General features: G+C 33.4%; 3 protein-coding genes and 1 pseudogene across 3 annotated transcripts; 2 read left to right on the top strand and 2 right to left on the bottom strand.

Moving 5' to 3' along the window:
• The first annotated feature begins 471 nt into the window (after positions 1 to 471).
• Positions 472 to 4128, top strand: LOC106428744 (acetylserotonin O-methyltransferase-like). Its single transcript, XM_022706059.2, has 2 exons — positions 472 to 1279; positions 3564 to 4128. The coding sequence occupies exons 1-2, from the start codon at positions 500 to 502 to the stop codon at positions 3882 to 3884; spliced, it is 1101 nt and encodes a 366-aa protein (XP_022561780.1). The 5' UTR covers positions 472 to 499; the 3' UTR covers positions 3885 to 4128.
• Positions 4129 to 8657: 4529 nt separating this feature from the next.
• On the bottom strand, positions 8658 to 12458 carry LOC111208157 (annotated as a pseudogene).
• Positions 12459 to 13183: 725 nt separating this feature from the next.
• Positions 13184 to 14645, top strand: LOC111208281 (putative F-box/kelch-repeat protein At4g35120). The gene has a single exon (XM_022707249.2). It carries the CDS (start codon positions 13243 to 13245, stop codon positions 14467 to 14469), a length of 1227 nt encoding a protein of 408 aa, XP_022562970.2. The 5' UTR covers positions 13184 to 13242; the 3' UTR covers positions 14470 to 14645.
• Positions 14646 to 17246: 2601 nt separating this feature from the next.
• On the bottom strand, positions 17247 to 19020 carry LOC111207416 (aquaporin PIP2-7). The gene is made up of 4 exons (XM_022705422.2): positions 18631 to 19020; positions 18248 to 18543; positions 17754 to 17894; positions 17247 to 17648 (listed from the first exon to the last, which is right to left on the bottom strand). Exons 1-4 carry the CDS (start codon positions 18917 to 18919, stop codon positions 17529 to 17531), a joined length of 846 nt encoding a protein of 281 aa, XP_022561143.1. The 5' UTR covers positions 18920 to 19020; the 3' UTR covers positions 17247 to 17528.
• Between the last annotated feature and the right edge of the window lie 5181 nt (positions 19021 to 24201).

Genomic DNA, 24201 nt, shown 5'->3' with positions numbered 1-24201 from the left:
GATTTAAATATTAGTCACTAGAGCATTTTTTTATTTAAAAAAAAAAGTCACTAGAGCATTTTTTTATTTAAAAAAAAAAGTCACTAGAGCATTTTAAAATACTTTCCGTTTTGCCGCCTTAAAGCTTAACCTAAATTACTAGGCTTCCTAAAAATCACATCTGTAACGCCTAAAATCAACATTCAGTCCAAGTAATTAAGATTGCCAATAACGTCCTTTAGCTCATATTTGTCACCACTTCTCATTCAACTCTCCACCCCCTCCTCCAATGTTACTCGGGATATAAGCCGAGAAGCAACAACCCATGGACAACACCACACATATTGGGTTCTTCCTATGTGGTGCCGAAACTACTAATGTTTTTTTTTAATTACTAGTGTTTTTACATGCCAAAATTACTATCATTTCTTACAAGCCAAAATTACTATTGTGCCCTCATTCTATAAACACTATTAAAAACCTAATCCCTCAAACCACAAATCACTCGTCAAGAAACGAAATGGAAGAAAGTAAAAGAAACTTATTGGATGAAGAAGCTAAAGCTTCTCTAGACATTTGGAGATATGTCTTTGGCTTTGCAGATATGGCAGCTGCAAAGTGTGCCATCGATCTTAAGATACCAGAAGCCATTGAAAATCATCCGTCACAGCCAGTGACACTAGCCGAGATCTCCGGTGCAGTCTCTGCCTCACCGTCGCATCTCCATCGTATAATGAGATTTCTTGTGCACCAAGGCGTCTTTAAAGAAGTCCCCACAAAAGATGGTCTAGCCACAGGCTACACTAACACGCCACTCTCTCGCCGTATGATGATCACAAAACGTGACGGCAAGTCTCTCGCTCCTTTCGTCCTCTTCGAAACAAGTCCGGAGCTGATAGCTCCATGGTTAAGGCTGAGTTCAGTCGTCTCTTCTCCGGCCAACGGTTCACATCCACCACCGTTTGATAGCGTTCACGGTCAGGATCTGTGGGCTTTAGCAGATGATAATCCGTGCTTCAACGATGTGATCAACGAGGCCATGGCTTGTCACACAAGGCTCGTGGTGCCACGTGTCGCTGCAGCTTGTCACGACTTGTTCGAAGGCGTGCCTACGGTGGTGGACGTAGGAGGCAGTACCGGAGAGACCCTGGCAATATTGGTTAAGGAGTTTCCTTGGATCAAAGGATTTAACTTTGATCTTCATCATGTTATTGAAGTTGCTCAAGTCTTGGATGGTGTTGAGAACGTCGGAGGTGATATGTTTGATTCTGTTCCCAAATGTGACGCCGTTTTCGTCAAGGTCAAGTTCATTTACATACTCTATATTATTTTTATTACTAATCAGTGGTTTTTTCTTTCTTAATTACATCTTTCATTTAGTTCTCAAAATCAAAATTTTCACATAACAGACGAGACTAAAATAAATACTTCTTATGTTTCAAAATAATACTCCATCCGTTTTTTAATATAAGTCGTTTTAGAATTGTGCACATAGATTAAGAAATCATTAATTTTTTATATTTTCTAAACAAAAACATCATTAATCATTTACCTAACCACAAATCGACCAATAATAAAATAGAAAGTATATTATTATTGGTCATATAACATTAAGTGTTAATAAATTTTACATAAAAAACCGAAAACGTCATATAATTTGGAACATAAAAATTTCTCTAAAACGACTTATATAAAAAACGAAGGGAGTACATGTTTTAAGAATTTCACGTTTACTAATAAAACATAATATTCCTTTTGTTTCATAATAAGTGTCATTTTAACTTTTTTTTTCTTTTTACAAAAAATGTCACTTTATAATTCCAATGCAAATTATACTTATTTTCAGCTGAAAATTAATTGAAAACTGCATTGATTTTATAAATAATTTTATTTATCTCAAATATTATTGGTCAGAGAAGTATAATTAATAACAACTTACATATATTTTCGCCATTTTCTTAATCTGTGTGAAAAATGTCAAAGTGACACTTATTTAGAAACGGATGGAGTAAAACTTAATTATTAATGCATAGTTTCTGTAATTTTATATTTCCTATATTTCTAAACCAATAAGACTTCAAGAAATTCAATTAATATTCTTGAAGTTCACAATTTTCATTATTAATTGATAAAAATGCATTGAAAAAAATAAAAATATACATCTTTCTGATACAATTTTTTTTCTAGAACATGTATTTTTTTTTAAACCGAAGAAGTATTTCTAAACTAACATTATTTTTAGTATAATATTGTTTGAAACCAAATCATTCTTTTCACTTTGCAGTAAGCTTGTACTAAATAATTTATAAATAAATTTTGATATGATTTCTATTTCGTATATCGTATAATTAACCTTGTGTATACATTGTATTGTTTTAATGTATTTGCCATTGTCTATTTGCTTTAATATATTTTTATTACGCATTATTTTAATTTATTAAGGTATACATATCTACATATGTGTGTCTTGACAGCATGATAAAAGACATAGAGCATATAACGAATTATTGGTCAGAATATAGCCGTATTATTTCTGCAGTAAAATTAGATTTGTGCGATGTAACTCTAACTTTTGTAGCTGCAAATGTTAAACAAAAAATTGCTATAGTCATTTTTTTATTCAGTTTGTAAATAAATTGATCTTAATCAATAGAGTTGAAAATATTCCCTTGGCATCTTTGTAGGTTCGGATTTGGATATCCATTTAAATTACGTAAACAAATTCAAAAAACACAATATAGTTTAAATTTAAAAGTATAATATATAACATATAAATATGAATATTTATGCTAAATATTTAAAATTAACATGAAAATAGTTTTCTTCAGGTATTTGGATGGAGAACTAGTAAGTATTTAAGGTATTTTTGGATTACTTTGAGTATTCACTTCTGGTTATTTATCAAGTATTTTGGGCAATTCCAAATATTTTGTATATTTTATATTAGATTTAAAAATAATTAGTAAATTTAAATATAGAATTGTGATTCAGGTCATATTTAAATCTAATTTTTTCAGATACTAAAATTTTGGTACTAAAATTTTGGATCTGTTTTGATATTTTTCTGGTTCTGATTCAAGTTCGGTATAACTTTTAGGTTGCATTTGGTTAAGTTTTTCGAGTTCAGGTATTTGTCCAGTTCAAAAATAGACTATATGATATGATACCAAACTACCGAATCAACCGATGGCGACCACTATCCAGTGCCAAATAAATAAAGTGACCACTACCAACTTTCCCGGATATTATTAACCAATATAGAATGATGAGACATCCCAAAAAAACTGGCAGCCTTTTAAAATCAAACACTTTCTTTTGTAAGATTGATGTAAAAACTTATCCGTGTATTTTGTAAACGTATACGTATAAACTCAAAATAAAATTTGACAGGCTTTCCCCCCAAAATATATCTTTAACAACTGATGAACTTAATTAGTTCTTTTTTTTTCTTTGTAAGACTCTTTGAAATAAGAGAGCCTTAAAAACGTATATTTGTTAATATACAAACTCTAAGGCTTCAATCATATTTAAAGCGCGATATGACTAGTTATATCTAATATGTAAATTGTGGAAAATGATGACAGTGGGTGTTACATGATTGGGGAGACAAAGATTGCATAAGAATATTGAAGAATTGCAAAGAGGCTGTCCCACCAAATATCGGGAAAGTGTTGATAGTGGAATCCATAATCAGAGACCAGAAAAAGACCATGATAGTGGAAGACAGAGATGAGAAATTACAGCAGGTGAGATTGATGCTCGATATGGGGATGATGGCTCACACAAGCACAGGCAAAGAACGAACTTTGAAAGAGTGGGACTTTGTTCTTAACGAAGCTGGTTTTGCTCGATATGAAGTTAGGGATATTGATGATGTTCAGTGTGTTATCATCGCGTATCGGTAATAAAAAGAAGATATGAAAGGGTTGAAGCCAAACTGAGGAAGAGAGTAAACTGAATCTATTTGCGATTATATTTTTAAGTGGTACAAGTGAGAAGTTATAGCTAAGTGTGAAAAACCATGTTTCAGAATAATCAAGGCTTGTATCATTACCTGCCGTGTTGTGTTTGTTCTTTGTATTTTCACATGCTTTTGTATTTTTTACATATTGTTTGTGTTCTAATAAACCACAACCTTGTTTTATCAAACATCATTTCGAAACTGTAAAAACGAAAAATGGCATTTGTGTTTACGTTTTGCATTCATAAAGGCATGTAAGGATGACTGAATCCTAGTTGAGGAAGAGCTAACCCAATAATACTATTCCCGTTGATAAATTTAATTTAAAACATTTGTGATTAGGCATCCCCTGCTCTTAAGCAAATAAATCACTTGCTTTAAACCACAAAGATATATAATAAGTTCTACGGTCAGATTATATAGAATGTTAGTTTGGTAAAATGGTTAACTAGTTACAATTTAAATTAGCAGACCCTTGTTCGATTCTTTTCTTTTCTGTCCAACGTACTTTCTATCCTTCTATATATTAATTGAGAAATCACTTTAATGACTTATGCTCACGTGTCGCTCATAGGTGAAATTTGATTGGTTGAAGTATATTCAATTTTTAATTTATTAAATTTGATCAAAAATAAAAGGTAAGTCTATAACTAATAAATATAACTTACAAAATAGTCTAAATGATATTAAAACTAATAATTTATGGTAATTAACTGTCAAAATTATAGAAAATTTAATAATGTTTGATTAATTCTTTATATATTTATATACTACATAATATAATTACTCGAACACAATAAATCGATATAATGATTTCATATTCTTATATAAAACATTATATTCATATATAAAGAATTATAATAATTATTAATGTCTTATAATGTCCATATATGTCTTATAAGTCATTTATAAAAAAAATAAAGCATTTATAAAATTATATATCATGACTTACAAAATGATTTTATCTTAATTTAAATTATTTATATGAGTTTATAAAACATTTATAAAAAAATTTCTCCTATATTAAAACAGAAATCACTTAAGTGAATTTTGCTTACATGTTTATCATTTGTGAAGTCTAAAGAAGTTTTTTTATAATTTTCTTGGTCGATAATTTTAAATTTTATTTATTTAATTCTAGATTTAGAATAAAAAAATCTAGATCCAATTAATATCACTTTCCAAAAATCTAAATTATATTACAAATACTGATTTATGGTAACTAATTGTTAAAATTATATAAAAAATATTAACGCCTTATCAATTCTTTTTTATATTTATAAACTACATAATATAATGAATTGAACTTTTGAAAAATTTATTATTTTAATTATATCTAAAATAAAAGACAAGTCTAAAACTAATTACTATCACTTACCAAATAACCTAAATGATATTACACATAATAATTAATGGTAGCTAATTTTCAAAAATATAGAAAGTGTAACAATGTTTTATCAATTATTTTTATATTTATATACTACATAAAATAATGAATATCAAACAATTTATATAAATCCATATAATGATTTCATATTCATATAAAAATATAGTAATATCTATAATAATTACTAATCTCTTATAATGTCCATATATGCTTTATAAATAATTAGGTTTTGAAGATTTGAAGGATTATATTTAAGGGATCACGTGAGATCTTTGATTAAAAAATGTTTTGCATTTAAGTCAAATAATATAGTGAACAAGGTAATATTATAGTTGAAAAGAATTCTAAGTTGAAGTTTTTGTTCGTTGATTGTATGTTTGTATTACTATTTAGAGAGAGAGAAATAAATATTTGGCAAAAATATGTAAAAAAGTTAGGAAAACATTAGCAAAATTTTAATAAAAAGAACAAAATGATAACGAGAAAAATAAGAAGAGATCGAAAAGATGCATTATATGTTAGAGAAGTTAATGTGATAATTACATATATAATTTCACAAGCATTTGTTATTACTAAATATTTATCAGTTATTTTTACATCAAATTTATAAAAACTTTACGATTTCAAACTAATTGAAGTTAAAAATTATATTTTTAATGTTTCTGATTATTATTCAAAATTTATGACATTATATACATAATATATATTTTTTTAACAATATTTATATCCGCGAATTCGGGGGTAACCACCTAGTTTCAAGTATATTCAATGATATTAAGCACTTTTGTATTGTTTATCATATTAGTATATCTATATAAAGAACCCGTAATTTAATTGTGTTTTTTGGCCACTCCAACCTATGAGACGGCACTGTGTGTTATCATTGTTTTAGTAGTACACATGAGAAAATCTAAATGGAAGTGTGAATGATAGAGATGTGATGTATCATCGTGTTCATTTTACATATGCTAAGCAAGTACTACTTATTCATCTCCACGAATCCGTACACGAAATACGTTTCAGCAGAGATGTGAGACTCGCAATTGCTTCATTCGGTAATATCATATTATGTAGAGCATTGTCTTTTGTATCACGCAAGAATTTTAACGTTACTCACGAAACAATATAATAGGTGGAAAAACAATAAAACAACTTCTACACATTATGTCTGAATATGGCAAAGTACCACTTGGTACCTTGTAATGCTTCGTGATCTTTAGCTGTCTCGCGGTGGTCATGATGAGTCAGTTTATGAGTGTAAATTTTGTTATTGAACTCTTGTTGATTGGTGGTGTTATGACCATAGCATACTCCACCGCAATCTGGAGTTTACCTCTAGCTATCTAGTATCCCACAAAGAAATCAAAACAATGTTTCTTACGCTACAAATGATACAAGTTTGTGGATGGATGATATATCATGAAATGGGTATGTGATATCTTCCTATTATTTAAGCCACAAACGGGCCAGTAGCGATACAAGCAATTTCGAAATCTGACGAAGCCGAATAAAACCTAATATTTTATTTTTTAATATATTATTTGTCATAATATTTTCTTTGTAAATAATCAATAATTAGTAATCAATAATTTCTACTTTTTAATTAGTAATTAATCAATAAAATTAAAGTAATAAACACATTAGGTTATTAGGTTGGTTTAAAACCAAACCGAATAATTAACTTAAACCGATTGGGTTATAGAATAATTTGGTTTGCATCGGTTTAAATTTGATTGCTATATTCGTTTTAATGGGCTTAATTTGTTTTAAAATGTAAAGATATGGACTTTAAAACCAAAACAATTGTGGGCTTTAATGTAATAGCCCACAAAACACTTACCATTTAAAAAGAGGGGTGAACAAACGAAATCCGCTAAAAACCATAGCCTACTAGTAGATGAAGATTGTATTATAAGTTTCTAACTATAGACATACTCTAATATAATATCAATTGCATTACTTAAAAACTTTTGATATTAAATATTTTTCTTTGCATATGAAATGCAATAATGTTATTAACCAAAAATAGTATATATATCAAAAATACAAATATAGGACAAAATGATAAGAAAATTTCATATGAAAAGAATAGTTTAAGAAATTAAAAGAATATATAATTGATTGAAGAGTATAGAAGGATTTATGAGGTTAAGGTTAATAGCTGATTTAGTTGAATAGATTAAATTGTTTTTTAACAACCGACTTAAACTTCTGGGGTAAATTGAACTAATCATCATTATAATTTTACATGCTACATTCTTGAAATTTCTTGTATGCGAAAATCATGTACGCAAACCCCATAATGCAAACCCCATAATGCTTTTACTGGCTCTGCTTCATATGAAGTTTTCTTCCGTTTATTTGGTCGTGGATAAGCATCTACTCTCCAAAAATAGTTTATGTAGTTTCTCAGGATCTAAGTTATCGTCTTAAACATGGTTCTTCACTTCATTCCGATTTCGGAGCAATTCGATTAAACCAATCCACTATCGATGCTGACCTGAGCCCAACCGAGCAATTTTAACTAATTCATATATAAAATCAGCCGTCTAATATCATTAGACGCTAATTTAAAAGCATTTAATTTTAGGCCCAAATAAAAGGATGGGTCTTGGCTATATCGTATTCGTAGCCCATTTGAGTTTTGATTAATGTAAGCATTATACTAGCTGTCTAGTGATCAATTTTAACATTTTCCGTGGGAAGTTTGGAACTAGTCATTTATTAGAAAATTACAACCAAATTAGCTTTTGAATCAAACATATTTGGGCCTTTGAGATAAGAATCCTCACTGTTTGCAAGACACTGTATGATAGGCTTCCATCCATCTAAACAATCTTCTGGTTCTCCTCATCTACGTACCAGTCACCACCTCTTTTCTCACCTTTTGCTGTTACATAAACCGGGCCTTCTATTTCATACCTGCATAATAAATCCGTAAAGATTTTCTAGAGTAAGAAAACATGGTGGCTAGGGAAGTCAGAGGAAAGATAATTAAGAAGAATAGACTACTAGTGGTAATGAATTTTGTAATGGTAAGAATGGAGAACGTACTTTGGGACGAATAGTATAAAACCATTGGATCGTAACTTCGCAACTCTTGTCTCTGCATCTGTGGGTCTACAACACCAGAACACAGATTTTTCTCTTAGTCTTTACCAGTCCATGCCTCTAGAATGAAGTAAGATTCAGGAAACATAGACGATCTTTACATGTTTCTTCTGAAGAAGTAGATGAGAGTGCAGTTCTACTTGCCATCTGCGCATTCCTATGCCGATAGTTCAAATCTGAAACAAGTCAGTGTGTTTAGAATACTGCGACTCTGGTGCATTAGTAAAAGAAAGATCATTAAGGGAAAAAAGGGATGAACAGTTGAATTTTAGACAGTTTCTCCTTGTCACAAAGCTGGATAAGACAGGACAAGAACTTAAGTTGTAAACCGAATCAGGAAGTGATAGAAGATTCATAAATTTTACAAATTTTCCTTCAACACACAAAAATGCGGAAAAGACTAAATCCTTGAATCCAAGGAGGGTAAAGCAAAAACTTATTATCGGCAACACTAGTAAGTTGAGGCCTGTCTTGGAACACCGTTGGAAGCTTGTATATTCGTAGCGACGCGGCAAGTAGCCTGTGCACAAAGACATCTAGAACCAGAGAAAGAAGCAAAGTTATATAGCATCTAACAGGTGAAAACACATGGAAGAAAGATCAACTCTGACTTACCAGCTTATCTCCGGATAGGGGATGTAAAATGAGTATATAAGGGTGCCGCAAGCCCATAATGAAGATATTCTGAAGGAGAGAGATCCCCACTACAGAAGTACACAGCCTGAGTAATAATAAGTTAAAATTGATTAGATATGGTGATATACTCCCAAAAACCACCAGCAATTTAACTATTCAGTCAACACAGAAGCATTACCTGTGCCATGCACCTAGTTGCCAGTATCCTGATCAGCTAATTGAAATATGGATCCTCACCCTGAAGAATAAAGATTTTTTGTTGAGAGTGAGCGGAGAGAAAGCTAGCTATTTGGAACAAAGGAAGCGAGTTGCTTACTAAAAGACATGTAGCATTCAAAGTTCAATTAAAAGAAGTTACAATTAAATTTTAGCTGTAGAAATGGAACCGAGGATGTACTCAAAATGGCTAAACAGTGGCTGTGCAAATAAGACAATGCAGACAAAAAAAACTCACCACAGCTCGGTTCAGTGAATCAGCCAAAGCTTTAGATGAAGAGACATCTAAGCTAAGCCCAATAGATGCAGCGTACGACTAAGAAACTATTGTTCATATTCATCAAGAAGAGCTTTTTTTTCTCAGCAAACATACCAATGTCAAGAGGATCATGAGTCTCAGCAGCAATCTGAAATTTAACTTCAGCAGAAGCGAGAGCACATAATTCAAAAAGCACATAGCAGTTATAAATTGTCTTCTTCTTTCTATCATTTCTGGAAGTGAGAGGAGGTATCTTAAGCCTTAGCCAAAGCATTCATGTTCCTCAGATCTGTCTGTAGTCACGGGGTCCGTCTGTCAATCGGCTGCAAAAAGTAAATAACACTTATTAATCCTGTGCATAATCTGAAACCAAAATGCAACCATTTGAAAACAAATCCTAGCTAAAATTAATGCTACCGCCAAAATTACTAGGGGCATGAAATGAAATAGTTTTTTTATGTAAGAGCAAAGATGAGCAAACAAAACCACTGACTCTTTAACACTATGGTTAAGGAAAATTTACCTGTCATCCATCCGAGCCAGAGCTTCAACATAGGAAAAAGCTGCAGAGGACTTGATTATACTCTTTGTGAATCTCGTTGAGAATGATCTCAAATTCAGGACTCATTTCCCCTAATAACCGAGAATGCAAGCCTTTCTACATCAGCTCTAAGCGAGAATATATCTGCAAGCAAAACCATGTCACGAGTGCATTGAAATTCCAGCATAAAGGGAAAGTATCCTGTAAGAAGATGTTACCTTCAGTTAAAGAGGCTTTGGACATGCCCTAAACTGAAATATCAAATTGTGCGACAAAACAGTCAAAGGAGCCATTTCAAAGCTTTAGTAATATATACACCACAGAGGGATTTCTAACTTATTCTCTTGACATGCCCTAAACTGAAAGCTAGTCATAGACTCTAGGATACGGCTCCAAGTTCAAAGTTCCCGTTTGGAAGCGATGTACAATGCAATGCAATGCATCATCAATATCCTAACAACCTGTTAGCACCACAAACAAGTTAATCTGCATGTATACAGCTAACAGCAGACTCTGTAAGACATCTCTATTATCTAAAGAGTAACGCTTTAGGTACATACCCGAAGGGTCCACACTAAACACAAGCAAATGTCGTAAGTCTTGCCTAACAGGATCGGATACGTCTTCAGCAGATACAGACCAGGGTAAGGGTGGCAAGCATGACAGCACTGGAGAAGAGTATTGATGTTATTGCCCTCCCACTGCCTACCAGAATAGAACCAAGTAATTTGATATAATGCCCTTACCTCTGTTCCAGTTTCCCAATGTCACCTATTTTGCCGATTGGTCTTACATAATGACCAGAAGGATATCGAGACTGACAGCCCCAAGAATCAACTGCCACTACTATCCTCATATCCAAAAAGGTTCTGAAGCTGTCAAGTGTTAATGCGAATCTTGGGATTCTGCGATCTTTAGAGACAAATAAAGAATGCGCCGTTCCACCAGGTAGTGACATTGGTTCAAGAGACCACAATACCTGCATGATTATCATGGAAATTAGGAACCATCATCCATGAACTATGTTTGAAACAGACTCTGAAAGTAAGAAAAAAATAAGTATAATTGCACAGAAATCAAGAGAACTAAAGATAGTCCGTCTATTCATGTATATAGTCACCAGAAACAGGCACCTCTAATAAGAGTATATCACGTCACTCATATGATGTGTCAATGTATTGTTAAGAAAATATCTAGGAAGATGATAGCGGTAGTCAAGTAGAACAAAATCAATAAATGAACTTACGAGTGCCAATTTCTACGGATAATACCAACTACACGGCCTGATAGACGAGCAGGGTTAGCAACTTAGCATTTTTATCCCCAGAAGTTTCTTGGGAGCCAAATGAACAGTATCATCCCCTTCCTCATCTGCGTTTAAATTTGGTATGTGAAAGAGAGATAAGTTTGAAACAACTTCGTGCAATCAGAAAACCAGTTTAAAGTATTTGTAGATAGATATTTATAGAAACCTTCTTCATGCCTTCTCCTGTTGCCGTTGATCGCGAGGCAAGAGCTCATGTTGCTGCGCCCCCATAGATAAAAATCTTTTCCCCAATACTCTCGCTTCCAACATAAGCTTCAAAAGGATTGACACGGAGTTTTCCTTGATGATAGATTCCACATAGGCCATAGGCTTATGCTGCAGGTAGTAAAAAAATAACATAACTATAGGAGACAAGAGTTGTTTGATGGCAGTATCTCTGGTCAGAGACTGAGAAACAAGTATGTTTATCTCCATTACCTACAAGTTTCCTCTTCGAAGGTCTGGAATCATCTGCATCTTCCATGGCGGCTGGTTGGTTGGGCAAGCAGATCCAACAATTCAGGTTGTCCAATTGATTTTACATAAGCCCTCGACTGATACAGAAACATTTATTAATAAACTTGTACGTCATACAAAACCAAACTCTGATATCTGGAATGTCTATAAAAAACAACAAAAGATGATTTACATACTTTTGTCTCTGCAGATATTCCCTCTTCAGTGGCCTTCCTTTCATTCTCTCTGTCATTAGTTACAAGCAGCACCTGAGATGTATCCGCTAGATGCTTCTGGTACCATAGCGTAGGGACACGAATAGCTATACCCCAGATAAGTTAAAACTTTAAAAAAAAAAAAAACTAAGTAAGTTCCAGTGATCATTCAGTAAATATCACCAGACAGTATATTCCTAATCATTGAGTTTCACAACCTTCTATCTAAAACCCGAGGAATCGAAGGTTGAAAAAGTGTCTTACTTGTGGACATGATTGGAGAAAACATAGAATTGCTTGGCTTGATTGCTGCAGAGAGCTCTGATTCGGTTGTACATAGACCTGTTCCTGTTCTTAACCTCGTCAAGCACAACAGACAGAACAACAACATTGTCTATGGCCTGATTCTCCAACAAATCAATCTACCAAACAAAAAATTAAATCAATCTAAAGCCAAAGTCTTTAGCTTTATAAGTACAGTGAAAGCAAAATTACTTGGTGAAGAATGACGTTGCAATCGACAACAATATAATCTTACGGGAAGACAAACGAGCAGCTGAAGATATCGCAAGACTTGCAGGAGAAAGCTCCACAATATATGTCATCTCGTAGATAAGCCTCTCTCATTTGCTGAAGAACTCGGAAAGAAGAAGAAGCATTCAGAGAGAAGATACCTTTTGAAGTCGGCCTCCTCTGGTTTCCTTATTTGAAAACTTTGCTCTGCAACATCTTTCTTTAACCCTCAAGCTGAGATTTTTTTCCGCCGGTGAAAGATTTTAGACGGAGCGAAGAGCGAAGCATTTCGAGAACGTAAACATATACTCAACTCAGCAGAAAGAAAATAAAGATGACTGACGAGGAACCCATTGTGTTTTTTTTGTTCCGTATGGTTTGGCGTGAAAAGAAAAAGAAACCAAGAGGCTTGCTTACTACTTATCGGGGGGTTACGCTTTAACTAGGGACAATAATGTAAAAAACCACACTACCCTAGTAGTTGAACTGATCTAAAGAAGGGATGTAATAAAAGTCACAGAGAGCCATCTAGATTGAAGACATTGTGTAATGGCCCACCAAAAAAAAAAATAAAAAAAAATATATATATATATATATTTATAAAGAGTGGTGAAAAAACGAAAGCACCAAAAAAAAACCTAAGTAGCCGACCGACGACTAGAATGAGGTATTATTCTACAGCTCCTTCTTCTTCGTGCCGTGAGCCATCATCGTCTCCATCGTTCTCATCGCTTCCAGATGAAATCGCTGCGAATTGTTTAGCCCGCGTCTCGAAATCCCAATACCGTTCAATCAGCTCAGTCTCCAAGGGCTTCCACTCTCTCCTCTCTTCTCCGGAGATATACGCAGCTCGATCTCAAATCGGAGCCACAGAGCCTCGCCTCTATTTGTGTTGTGAAAGCTTAAGGACGGCCACCCGTTGTTACAGCTGGTACAATCTCATGAGTCTCGATGATGATATAACCAAAAAAGGAGACGCCTTTATCAGCGTAGACGGGGCTGAAATTGAAATGAAGACTGAATTGAGGTTAGTACCTGTTAAAGACTCTTCCTTTCAATTACGTGCTCGATCAAAAGAGGCAAATTTAGCTGTTGGTTCCGAGATCTACCAAATCGGCGGAATCAACAAGCAGGGCAAGCGATCTCGATCCGTCTGTGTGCTTGATTGTCGGAGTCACACTCAACGTCGTGCTCCTAGGATGAGGGTTGCAAGAGAATGCGCCAAAGCTTGTCTTTTAGACGGGAGTATATATGTAATGGGAGGAACCAGAAAGTGTGAGAGTTGGGGTGAAGTTTTCGACTTAAAGTCTCAGACTTGGAAGAAAGAGCTACTTCCTAGCCCTACCGGTGATGGGTTTGATTGTAAATTCCAACTCCTTGTCCTTGGGGCAAAGATATACGTTATCACCGAGCATAACAACAAGTATGCTTATGATCCTAAACAAGGAAGATGGTTGCTGCTAGAGATGGGTTTTACGGGTCTAGAATGGATACTAGAAACATGTGGGGTTTGGTGCGTTCTAGATAATCTAGTGTTTAAGGAGTTCAGCGATGATTTGTTCTGGTATGACGTGAGTTGTGAAAAGTGGGTAATTGTTGAGGGTTTGGAAGCTCTGTGCGATACCAAGTTTTGTTGTTGTTACCGTATGATTCAATTAGTTAACTATGGTGGGAAACTGGTGATTGTATGGCTAGTGACACCTCAACCTGTATTAAGGAGGAATAAGCCGCCTGTCATTCCAGAAGAGAAAACTTGCTTTGCAGTTATTAGGTTGGAGAAGCGTCTGACTTCTTCTGGACTTGCTATTTCGGGAGAGATTGAGCGGTTGAGCTTCTCTCTTGTTCACGGCTCATATACTCCCTTGACATGCCTATCCGTCTTGCTTTGATTATTATATCAAAAATCCTCCCTTGCGTGAAATTTATTTATATTTATTTCACTTTTTTTTGTAATCTTTTTAATTTATGTAGTTTTTCTTTAGTTCATCTTTTGTGTACCCTTGATATGGATAAAAATGATAAACGGAAATATTTAAATTTCATAACTATGATTATTCAAAGAGTATTCAAAGATTTCCACATGAAAGAAGAAATAATGATTTTCGATCAAATATCCACAAGTATCAAAAATTAATGACAACTCTATTTATTTTAGTTCAGACCTTGAGCAAGAACTGATTTCGCTGTCCATTTGCTGTCAGTAATCAGAGCAAGAGTTGTAGAAATCAAGTTCATCGCCATGGAAAGTGATGATGCATCTGATGCTCTTGTAGAACTTAGTCTTGACCAATTGGTCGAGCATGTAGGCCGTGATCGCAACATGAACGTTGGTACGCCTCCATACAAATTTTTTGTATTGCTTACTACTTTGGTCTTAATAATCTCTCGGTCTCTGTTCGTTGAGAGAACTTTTCCCTTTATTTCTTTCACAACAAAATCAAAAAGAATTAATTCATGAATTATAACCAGCCTAGTTCAATCAATAAGATGTGAAATTGTTTACCTGACAGAATACGAGGATGAGTGAGGAATAGCTGAGTTGTAGGGGAGAAGAGGTGACATATGTTAGCACTTTCGATGTGTATGTCCTTGATTGAACGTTCAATACTCTCCTAAATATTTTAGTGAATATGAAAATCATTATGTAAACACAATTTTGTTAGTTATAGCATGATGGAAAACTATTTGTTCATAATATTGCTTGTTAAATTAAACATATATACAGGCCGTCTCTCTGACTGGAATAATTCTTAATATAATGATATTTTGATAATAATTATCTTCATTTTTATTTTGCAATTGAACCCAATACCAACTTGGACCATTTCTAATGGTTGATTTCATTTTTATTTTCAAAAATTCACTATCTTCAAATGAATAAAAAATTGACGTAACATTTACTCAAATGGTTTGCTTCATTTTCTTATTGTAAAAAAAAAAAATCTAGCTAATTTATACTTTATCACTAATTATTAATAAAACCTTTCATTTTCATATTTACTAATGTTACTCAATTATTTTATTTTAACAATAATCAACACAAATAACTATTTAATATCAATTAAATATTATAATATAATAAAATTATTGCATAACATAAACAGAAAAACACATATTTTTTAAGAAACACTATATATATGTTTATCTATAAGTGATATCTATAAGTGATATATAAAAGTGTTTTGAAGTTAAAGAATAAGCTTATTTATTTTTGATTTTTCTTAATCGAGCTAAAATTTTGAGAAATGAATATTTTCATGCTCTTTGATATAAAATCTAATTAGATAAAAATAATAATTGAAACTTTAAAATTAATTGGGAAATGTTAACGTATATAAATTATTTTTATAGAAAAATAAGTAAAAATTAAGGATTAATTTATAATTTAAAAAGTCTATCTTCAAAAAAATGGTGGTATGAACAGTATATCTTTAAATTTAAAACAAAAATGTTCATTGCTTCATTTTGAGGTACAATTACAATTAAACTTTTTCAAAATATAGTAAAAAGTGAAAAATGTGTCTTATATGTTTATTATAATTTTGTAATAAAGAAAACCAAAGAAAAGTAGAAATACAATTGAACAACACTTGCACTACAAAGACAAATATATCAACACACCATTACATTTACGAGTTAATAAACATTCATCTTAGCGATAAAAACCAGCTTTCCCATGCACTAAAAGAAACCTAAATTTTGTTAAAAAAAAAATTATTTGAGAGTATTTTGTGTTTTTGCTAACTATCAACAACATCGCAATCACACAACATTAAATCAACATACATAACAAACAAGCAATTGCTACCAAATATGTTGGCATATTTGGTGACTCATGCTAGGAGAACTTCATATTCCCATTGATAATCTCTTCCATGATGGGTATATTGGAAAAAGTAACAAAATCGGTTGGCACTTATACTATAATCTTGAAGGTAATCTATTGGAAAATTAGTCAATAAAAAAATTAAATCCACTGTTAGCAATGGAAAGAACATATAGAAAAGTTTGAAATCAGGTTTAGCCCATCATGGGAAGCACCAGCCGGTTCAAATTGGATAAGTGACATCTTTTTGTCATCGTCATTGTTTTCATAGGTAAGGCACCAAGAGTAATTAACATTGTTCAAAATATTCATGTTTTGGTAAATTTATACTTCTTCAAAGATAAGAAACATGATTTTACCATCTGCAAAATCTTATGTTTCATCATTTTATATTCAGTTAAACGCCAATTTCAGAACTCTTTCTCCTTCGTGGAGAAACTCACTAAACTGCAACACAATTTTCTTATCATATTCCTTGATTAGCACAACCGAAACTTAATTAAGATGCAACAAGATAAAGTGATAAATTGTTGATGGTTTCACATATCTATATCTATGTCGCTAATTGATCATGGAACATAAAAGATCTTTTTTCCTTTTTAACTCAATATTGCATCCGCCAAAAGCCTAGCAATACTCTCAAACTTATCAAAGACTTCGTCTTCATGAACATGCAAAAATAAACTTCTTTGAGGTCTCCTTATGGTTCCTTGCCTAGGTGTCTATATAACCTATTTGCAGCCAGTGAGTTTCAACCAAAATTTGCTTCTGGTCATCTTTTTACATATTTAAATGATAATGTACTCTTTAACTGGAGTACATTATCACAACAAAGAGAAATGATTCACAACACACATAAACTTTTTTTTTTATCAAACAAGACACACATAAACTAAACTACAAATAGTAAACAAATAAAATGTGTACTAAATAAAAGAACTAAGAAAAAAAGTAAGGAGATAAAAAGACCCATTTCTTGATTAACACCATACATCCACCAACTTAAAATTCTCTCTCACAAACACACAAATAATCATACATAATAAAAGCACATTAATCTTAAACTGTTTCTTCACATTTTAGCCTTCATCACTAAATGGGGAAATTCAAACTTCTTCATCATCAGTTGGTTGCATTGCTTCTGAATGAGGCCAATGCCTTAACTGCTGCAGCTCTCAAAATGTATTGATGGTATGCTGCTGCTGCTAGTGCTCCCACGAATGGACCAACCCAGAAGATCCACTTCAAAAAAAGAGTTGATTGTCAAACAATTATTTAATCAACATTAGAGAAAATGGAACCATTAATTGTCTTAATCAAGATAATGTATGGCAACTAAAGACTTACATGGTCATCCCAAGCCTTCTCGTTGTTGTAGATAACAGCAGCACCAAAGCTTCTGGCTGGGTTAATGCCAGTTCCAGTAATGGGGATAGTAGCCAAATGTACCATGAACACAGCGAATCCAATTGGAAGTGGAGCCAAGACCTAATCAGAAAAAAAAATGAACTTTATCAAAATCTATACATACCCATTAATTTGAGCCTGAAACTAAACAAGATTCAACTCAAACACACAAAGATTCTAACTTTATCAGAATCTAAACAGAGAGATTAAACAAAATTTTATCATTAACCCCAAAGATTCAAACTTTATTAAGAATCTACACAAACCCATTTGAGATTAAACAAAAACTTAATAATAAAACCAAAAAGATTCAAACTTTATTCTGAATCTTTACAGACCCATTTCAGATTATCACAAGATTTACATAAACTCCTACAGAGATTCAAGCTTGTCAGAATCTACACAAACCCATTTGAGATTAAAAGAACACTTACAGGGATGTGAGAGTCACGAGCGCTCCTCTTTGGGTCAGTAGCAGAGAAAACCGTGTAAACAAGGACGAAAGTTCCGATGATCTCAGCTCCAAGAGCAGTCCCGTTACTGTAACCGTCGGCTACCATGTTAGCTCCGCCTCCGAGAGTGTTGTAAGGAGTCTTCATGAAAGCTTTCACGAAACCCACACCACAAATAGCTCCAAGACACTGAGCTATCATGTAACCAACAGCTCTCACCAAAGAGACCTTACGCGCCAAGAACAGACCAAAAGTCACAGCTGGGTTAATGTGACCACCTGCGAACAAACAAACAAACAAGAGATTAGCAACAAAACTTAACAAACTAATCAAACGTAAAAGAAGAGTTTTCAAAACTTAATTACCAGAGATTCCCGCGGTGCAGTAAACGAGGACGAAGATCATACCACCGAAAGCCCAAGCGATTCCGAGCAAACCAACGCCGTCGCAAGGACCGGTTTGTTTCTTGTGACCAATGACGGTGGCTACGGTGACGTAGAGGAAGAGGAGCGTGGCGACGAACTCGGCGATGAGAGCTCTGTAGAAAGACCACTTCCCGAGCTCTGCCATGTCGAGAAGCGGAGCTGGTGGAGGATCAACGTAGTCTTTGCCATGGTGGTGGGTTTGTCCCTCTTCGCTCACTTCTTTAGACATAGTTTAACCTTTCTCTCTCTCTCTCTCTCTCTCTCTCTCTCTCTCTCTCTAGATAGCTATGGAGTTTGGTCGAATTGACTATTGAGTGGTCTTGTGTAATAACGACAGTCTCTTTTTAAAAGGAAATGAGATAGATAAGCCAAGGGTGTTTCCGGTATTTAGTGATTATCTAAACAGCTCTACTTAAATAAACATTATTGGCACGATTAATAATGTGTTAATATGTCTTTAAAGAATTTTTTTGAGGTTTTCGAGAATCTAAATGTCAGTTGAGTAACTCTAAACTAAAATCGTACAACAAATTAAGCTAATTTTTTCCTTAGAACTTTCTCCTTCTAGTTAATAACGAAGATCAAGGCATATATAAGATCACTAATACTAGCAAAAATTATGAGTTTTTCTTTTGTCATGACCAGTAATTTTGTACATTATTACAGGCACACAATAGTGAAATATTTTATAGTATTGTATGATAGTGATGATACGAAATAAACAATCAAAGGTGGGGCTCTACGTGCATGGACAAAATCTTCTGCTGTTCTGGAATTGTGAATATTTTTCTTGCTAATATGGAACAGTAAGGTAATAAAAACAAAAATGCAAGATTATAAATCAATAGAATCCATGTGTTGACAAAAGAATAGTAAATAATGAATAAAGCCATGTGTTTGTAGTTTTGCTAGACATTTTGGGTATTATACAATATGAAACAAGTGGACATAAAAAAAATAGGTGATGCGACCCAAGTGAACAGGTAAGCCATGTGAGGGTTTGTGACATAAACGAGGTGCAAGGTTTTCTCGTCAGCCTGTCATCCCCAACTCTTCTTTGGCTCTCCTTCTTACTCAACGGTTATATCGAAATTCCAGTCCATTTCTGGCAACTTTCCTTTTATATTTTGTTCATTTACTAAATTACGTTTTTAGGTCAAGTATGTTTTCAAAATGGTTAGGATGTACCTCTCTAAGCTCTCTTTATAAAAAAAATTATTTCCTCGTGTTTAAAAAAAAACAAGTTTATTTCCTCAATAAGTAAAAGAGTTTTTTTGTTTAGCTATCAAAGTCTCAAAGAATATGTATGTATGCATTATGAAAAAAAAAAACAAGTCTCAAAATGAAAGCCTACCTAGCGTTCTGTTTAAAAAAATCATGTAGTTGCAACATGTTTTTTGAAAACAATATACTTGAAACCAGCAACTTGTTATTTATAAATATGATTAGTGTATGAGCTGGTAGACAATTATCATTGATTAATTTAAACTAAGCGGTATAATTTTGTTTGTGTTACACATATATATTCGTCCATGACTGGGTAATTCATATTATCAAGAATTGCATAAGAGAATCCATCATTAGCGCAAGAACTAGCAAGTTTCCTTGAATTAAAATAGTAGACCAATGGATAATACAAGATGCAAAGAAATAGGAAGCCCGTAACCAGCGTTTATTATCGTTTAGATCCAAAACAAAGTAACTTTAATTGTAATTATGTTTCTAAAAGCAGACTATATGATACTTCTGCTTTCGATTTACGTGAATACAACATTTGTCGTTTGTCGTTGACAAAAATAAACTAATACAACATTTGTTTTTGTCCTCCTTCCTCCAAGCCCTAATCAACTTTCTTTTATGCGAATATATTAACGTGTAAATATGTAATGGGAGTACTTTTACTTTCTATGATACAAAGATAAATTTAATTAATATTCATCATGCAAGTACAAGTACATAAAAAAAAATGATTTAGAATTATGCTGTCTCTTTTATTATGCTGTCTTTGTGACCAATAAATGCCAGGTCGTCGTCCAAGCGTGGATACTGATTATTGTTTTCCTCCTTTTCCATGAGTGTTTGCATTTTCTCTGGAAATAATATTTGGAAACCAAGTAATTCAATACATTCCAATTTCCAAGTGAGAGTATGTATTTGTTAACCCCAAGCTTAAGTAACTAATACACATCCCTATTCAACTCATCTTGAAGCTTAGCTTATGAAGGAAAGAAAAATGAAATATTGATTCTTGATAGGTAGTGTGATCAAGTCCATTTACGAAAATTTAAATATTGATTCTTCAGATGCATCGTTTATATTATTCTAATATATATACTAATATACACATGTGTAATTTAGATACAGAATAAAGAATCAATTTGGCTGTTTTGCCATCTAAGATATTCCATGATTCAAATCTCCATGGTGCAGAAGAGGTTGAATATTATTTTTTTGGTTCAGACGATATTATTGCATGTGATAATGACATTATTTCGCTGCCAGTCTTTTTTATTATGGTTCTTTCACCAGAAAAGAAGGTGCTTTATAACATTATTATACATTCTGACGAGCTTCAACTAATTTAAAGATAAATTTAATTATAATAGTAATACTTTTTTTTTTATATACGAGGGGATCCCGGCGACCGAGCTCAACCGACTAATCCTACGAAGCCCGCAGCAGCCACGTAATTTCCACCCCAAAAATTAGCAGGAAGGGCCCGGGTGGCCACGGGGGGTTTCGAAACCGGGTCCGTATTGGCGGAGAAACTGGCTCAAAACCACTAGCTCCCACCACCCTGTGGCTAATAGTAATACTTTTAAGTCCAAGGAAATGACCTACCACGAGGGCTGCCTTGCTTGCCCAACCTTTATCTACAAAACATCCATGTCACTGTTTCCACATCAGTTAGGCAAACTCGAGCTTTGTCCACAGAGATTGTGCCATGTGTATCGTGGCTTGTAACGGCTAGATTGATGTACAACGATGGTCCACGTTTTTGAAATTTTATTTTTAATTCATTAGTATCTAACGGCCACTACTTTCACGTTTTAACCTAACAATTTTGAACAAATCATAATCTTACCCTACTAAATGTGGAGAAATTTCGATTCTTTTATGGTTCAGTTATTGACACAGAAAATGCTTTAATAAGCACGGTATATACATAATACACGTTTATATATCTTATACTGTATAAGGCAGTGAATACATTTATTTTTTGTAAGAAAGTGTTGCCTTTACAAGATTCTCGAATTTATAACCAATTAAACCTTCACGAGATTCTGAACCTTTTTTTTTCTTCTCGAAACGAGATTCTGAACTTGAGCATTTAAACCGTTACAAGATTCTAGCTTCAAATTTTTGGAAGTGGATACAAAACCTATAAACAATGGACAACTAAAGAAAAAGCGTAGTATCTTTTCTTTTACAAAAAGCTGAACCAAGTTAGACAAGGTGAATCTTGTAAAGGATACGAATAGAGTCGATAATTAGGCATTTAGTCTGTTTCCATATTAATACTACAGCTTGTTAAACCAGCTTTTGTAACGAGGACTACACTAAATATAGCCGACGGTTGCCTAGCCATTTTATCACAGACAAACAGCACAAAGCTCAGCAGCGTATTGACACTCTCAAAGAACAAATCAGCTGCTTGCAGACAACTCATGCGGTATATTTTTTGGACTTCATTCAGTTATTGAACAAAACGTGGGTCGGTGGAAAACTCTTACCAAGAACCTTCTTACTTCGAGATTGGTTAGGTATTCGAGAAACCAAGACTATAGAATCTAATGATCTAAACTTTTTTTTTTCTGTTCAAAACTAATGATCTAAACTAAAAGAATAAAAGTATACCATGAAAATGGGAAACTGATATATAACTTGTCACATAATTTTTAGTTGTTGGGCAGCGAGATATTAGGCCCATTTTGTTATCCTCACCTTTGCGTTGCTACCGTTTCAGTTCGGTGGTATAAGCGACATTTCATTTTTGGGCTATAGTCTTAATGGGTTCAACTATATCTTTCTTATTTCAGGCCACTTGATATATTTTATCGATTTATAAGAGGATGATTAACCCGGAATTCTTAGGATAGAGTTCTTAGCGGAAGTTAAGAAACTGTTTCTTAACTTTAACTAAAAAAGCTAAGAACCGGTTCTTAAATACTTTAAGAACCGGTTCTTAGTTCTTTTAATTAAAAGTTAAGAAAAAATTTATTAACTTCCGCTAAGAACTTCACTATAAGAATCCCGGATTAATCATGGTCTAAGAGCGAAAACTACGATCGTGACAAAAAAAGAAAAAAAAAAGAGCGAAAACTACGATGAAAGAATAGAAGATCGAACATGGTTGGTCGATTTATGTCGGCTTGCTTAGCCTATAGTAAACATTGCACCACATCATCTCTTTAAAGTTTCGCAAATCATACGTGCATGAATGTGTGTTACCTTTACGTTTGATTAAAGTCTATGCACAGTCCATAATCATCTAAACTTCTGAAGCAGCAATAAGGTTCGGAGGCGGGCCCATACGGAAGTTGATAACTTCATCTCGACACATCTCCCAAGGGCCAATATACAATCAATTCACGAGGGCATATTCTCCGGCCTATGGCGTTCACATTAACCAAGCACACGTGGAAGCCAACGAGTCATCCACGTCATCCAAAACCATACTAAACCACTTATGAGGTTTTGGTAAAAGGCCAAGAGAACCGGATAAGGAACCACGACTCCAATGACGTCCCCATATATTCCTTTCCTTTGTTTTCTCCGTATTGCAAAATACAATATATATTTATGTCTGTTGTCTCCCTTTGTCCTTGATTTTGTTATATACAAAATATATTTGACAATTTTGCTCAAAAAAAAAACAAAATATATTTGACAATATCGCTATCGGGTTCAGCTTATCTTGAACTTTCTTGGGAACCTGAATTCGGATGACATTGTTGTATAATTTATCATCTTGAGCTAAAAGTCTTGCGAGTTTTGAAGGTGTAGGTCGTGTTATACACAGCCGGAGATGATAATGTTAAAAAACTACATGTAAATCGGAATTTTAAATGAAAATATATAAATGATAGATTTTCAAGAAGCAACAAAATAAAACACAGCCATGTTTACATCTTCGATTTATATAGTATATAATAGTTTAAACTCTAAGATAAGTTTTCTCCTGTTTTGAAGAGTTGACTTTATTTGAGCATTCTTCCACCTTCAAAGAAAAGAGATTATGCTAAACTTGAAAATGTGATGTTAATCAAAAGTGTAACCATTTCTATCGGATCTAATATTGTCACGTATCCCATTAATTAATATATATATATATAAGGTATAAATAATCTTAGAGCCCATCTTAATATATCTGGTTGCACAAAAAAGGTATAAAATAATCCATACTTGAATAACAATTGCCTCAGTCATTTTCTTATATATGTGTGGTGGATAGTTTAAGAAAAACATTATATATTCCTGAATTTATCGCCACAATAAATGACTTTTGTA

Source organism: Brassica napus, chromosome C7 (assembly GCF_020379485.1).
Source record: "Brassica napus cultivar Da-Ae chromosome C7, Da-Ae, whole genome shotgun sequence".
NCBI classification, from domain to species: Eukaryota; Viridiplantae; Streptophyta; class Magnoliopsida; order Brassicales; family Brassicaceae; genus Brassica; species Brassica napus.
Note: the sequence above shows the minus strand (reverse complement) of the source record. Positions and strands in the feature narration are given on the sequence as shown.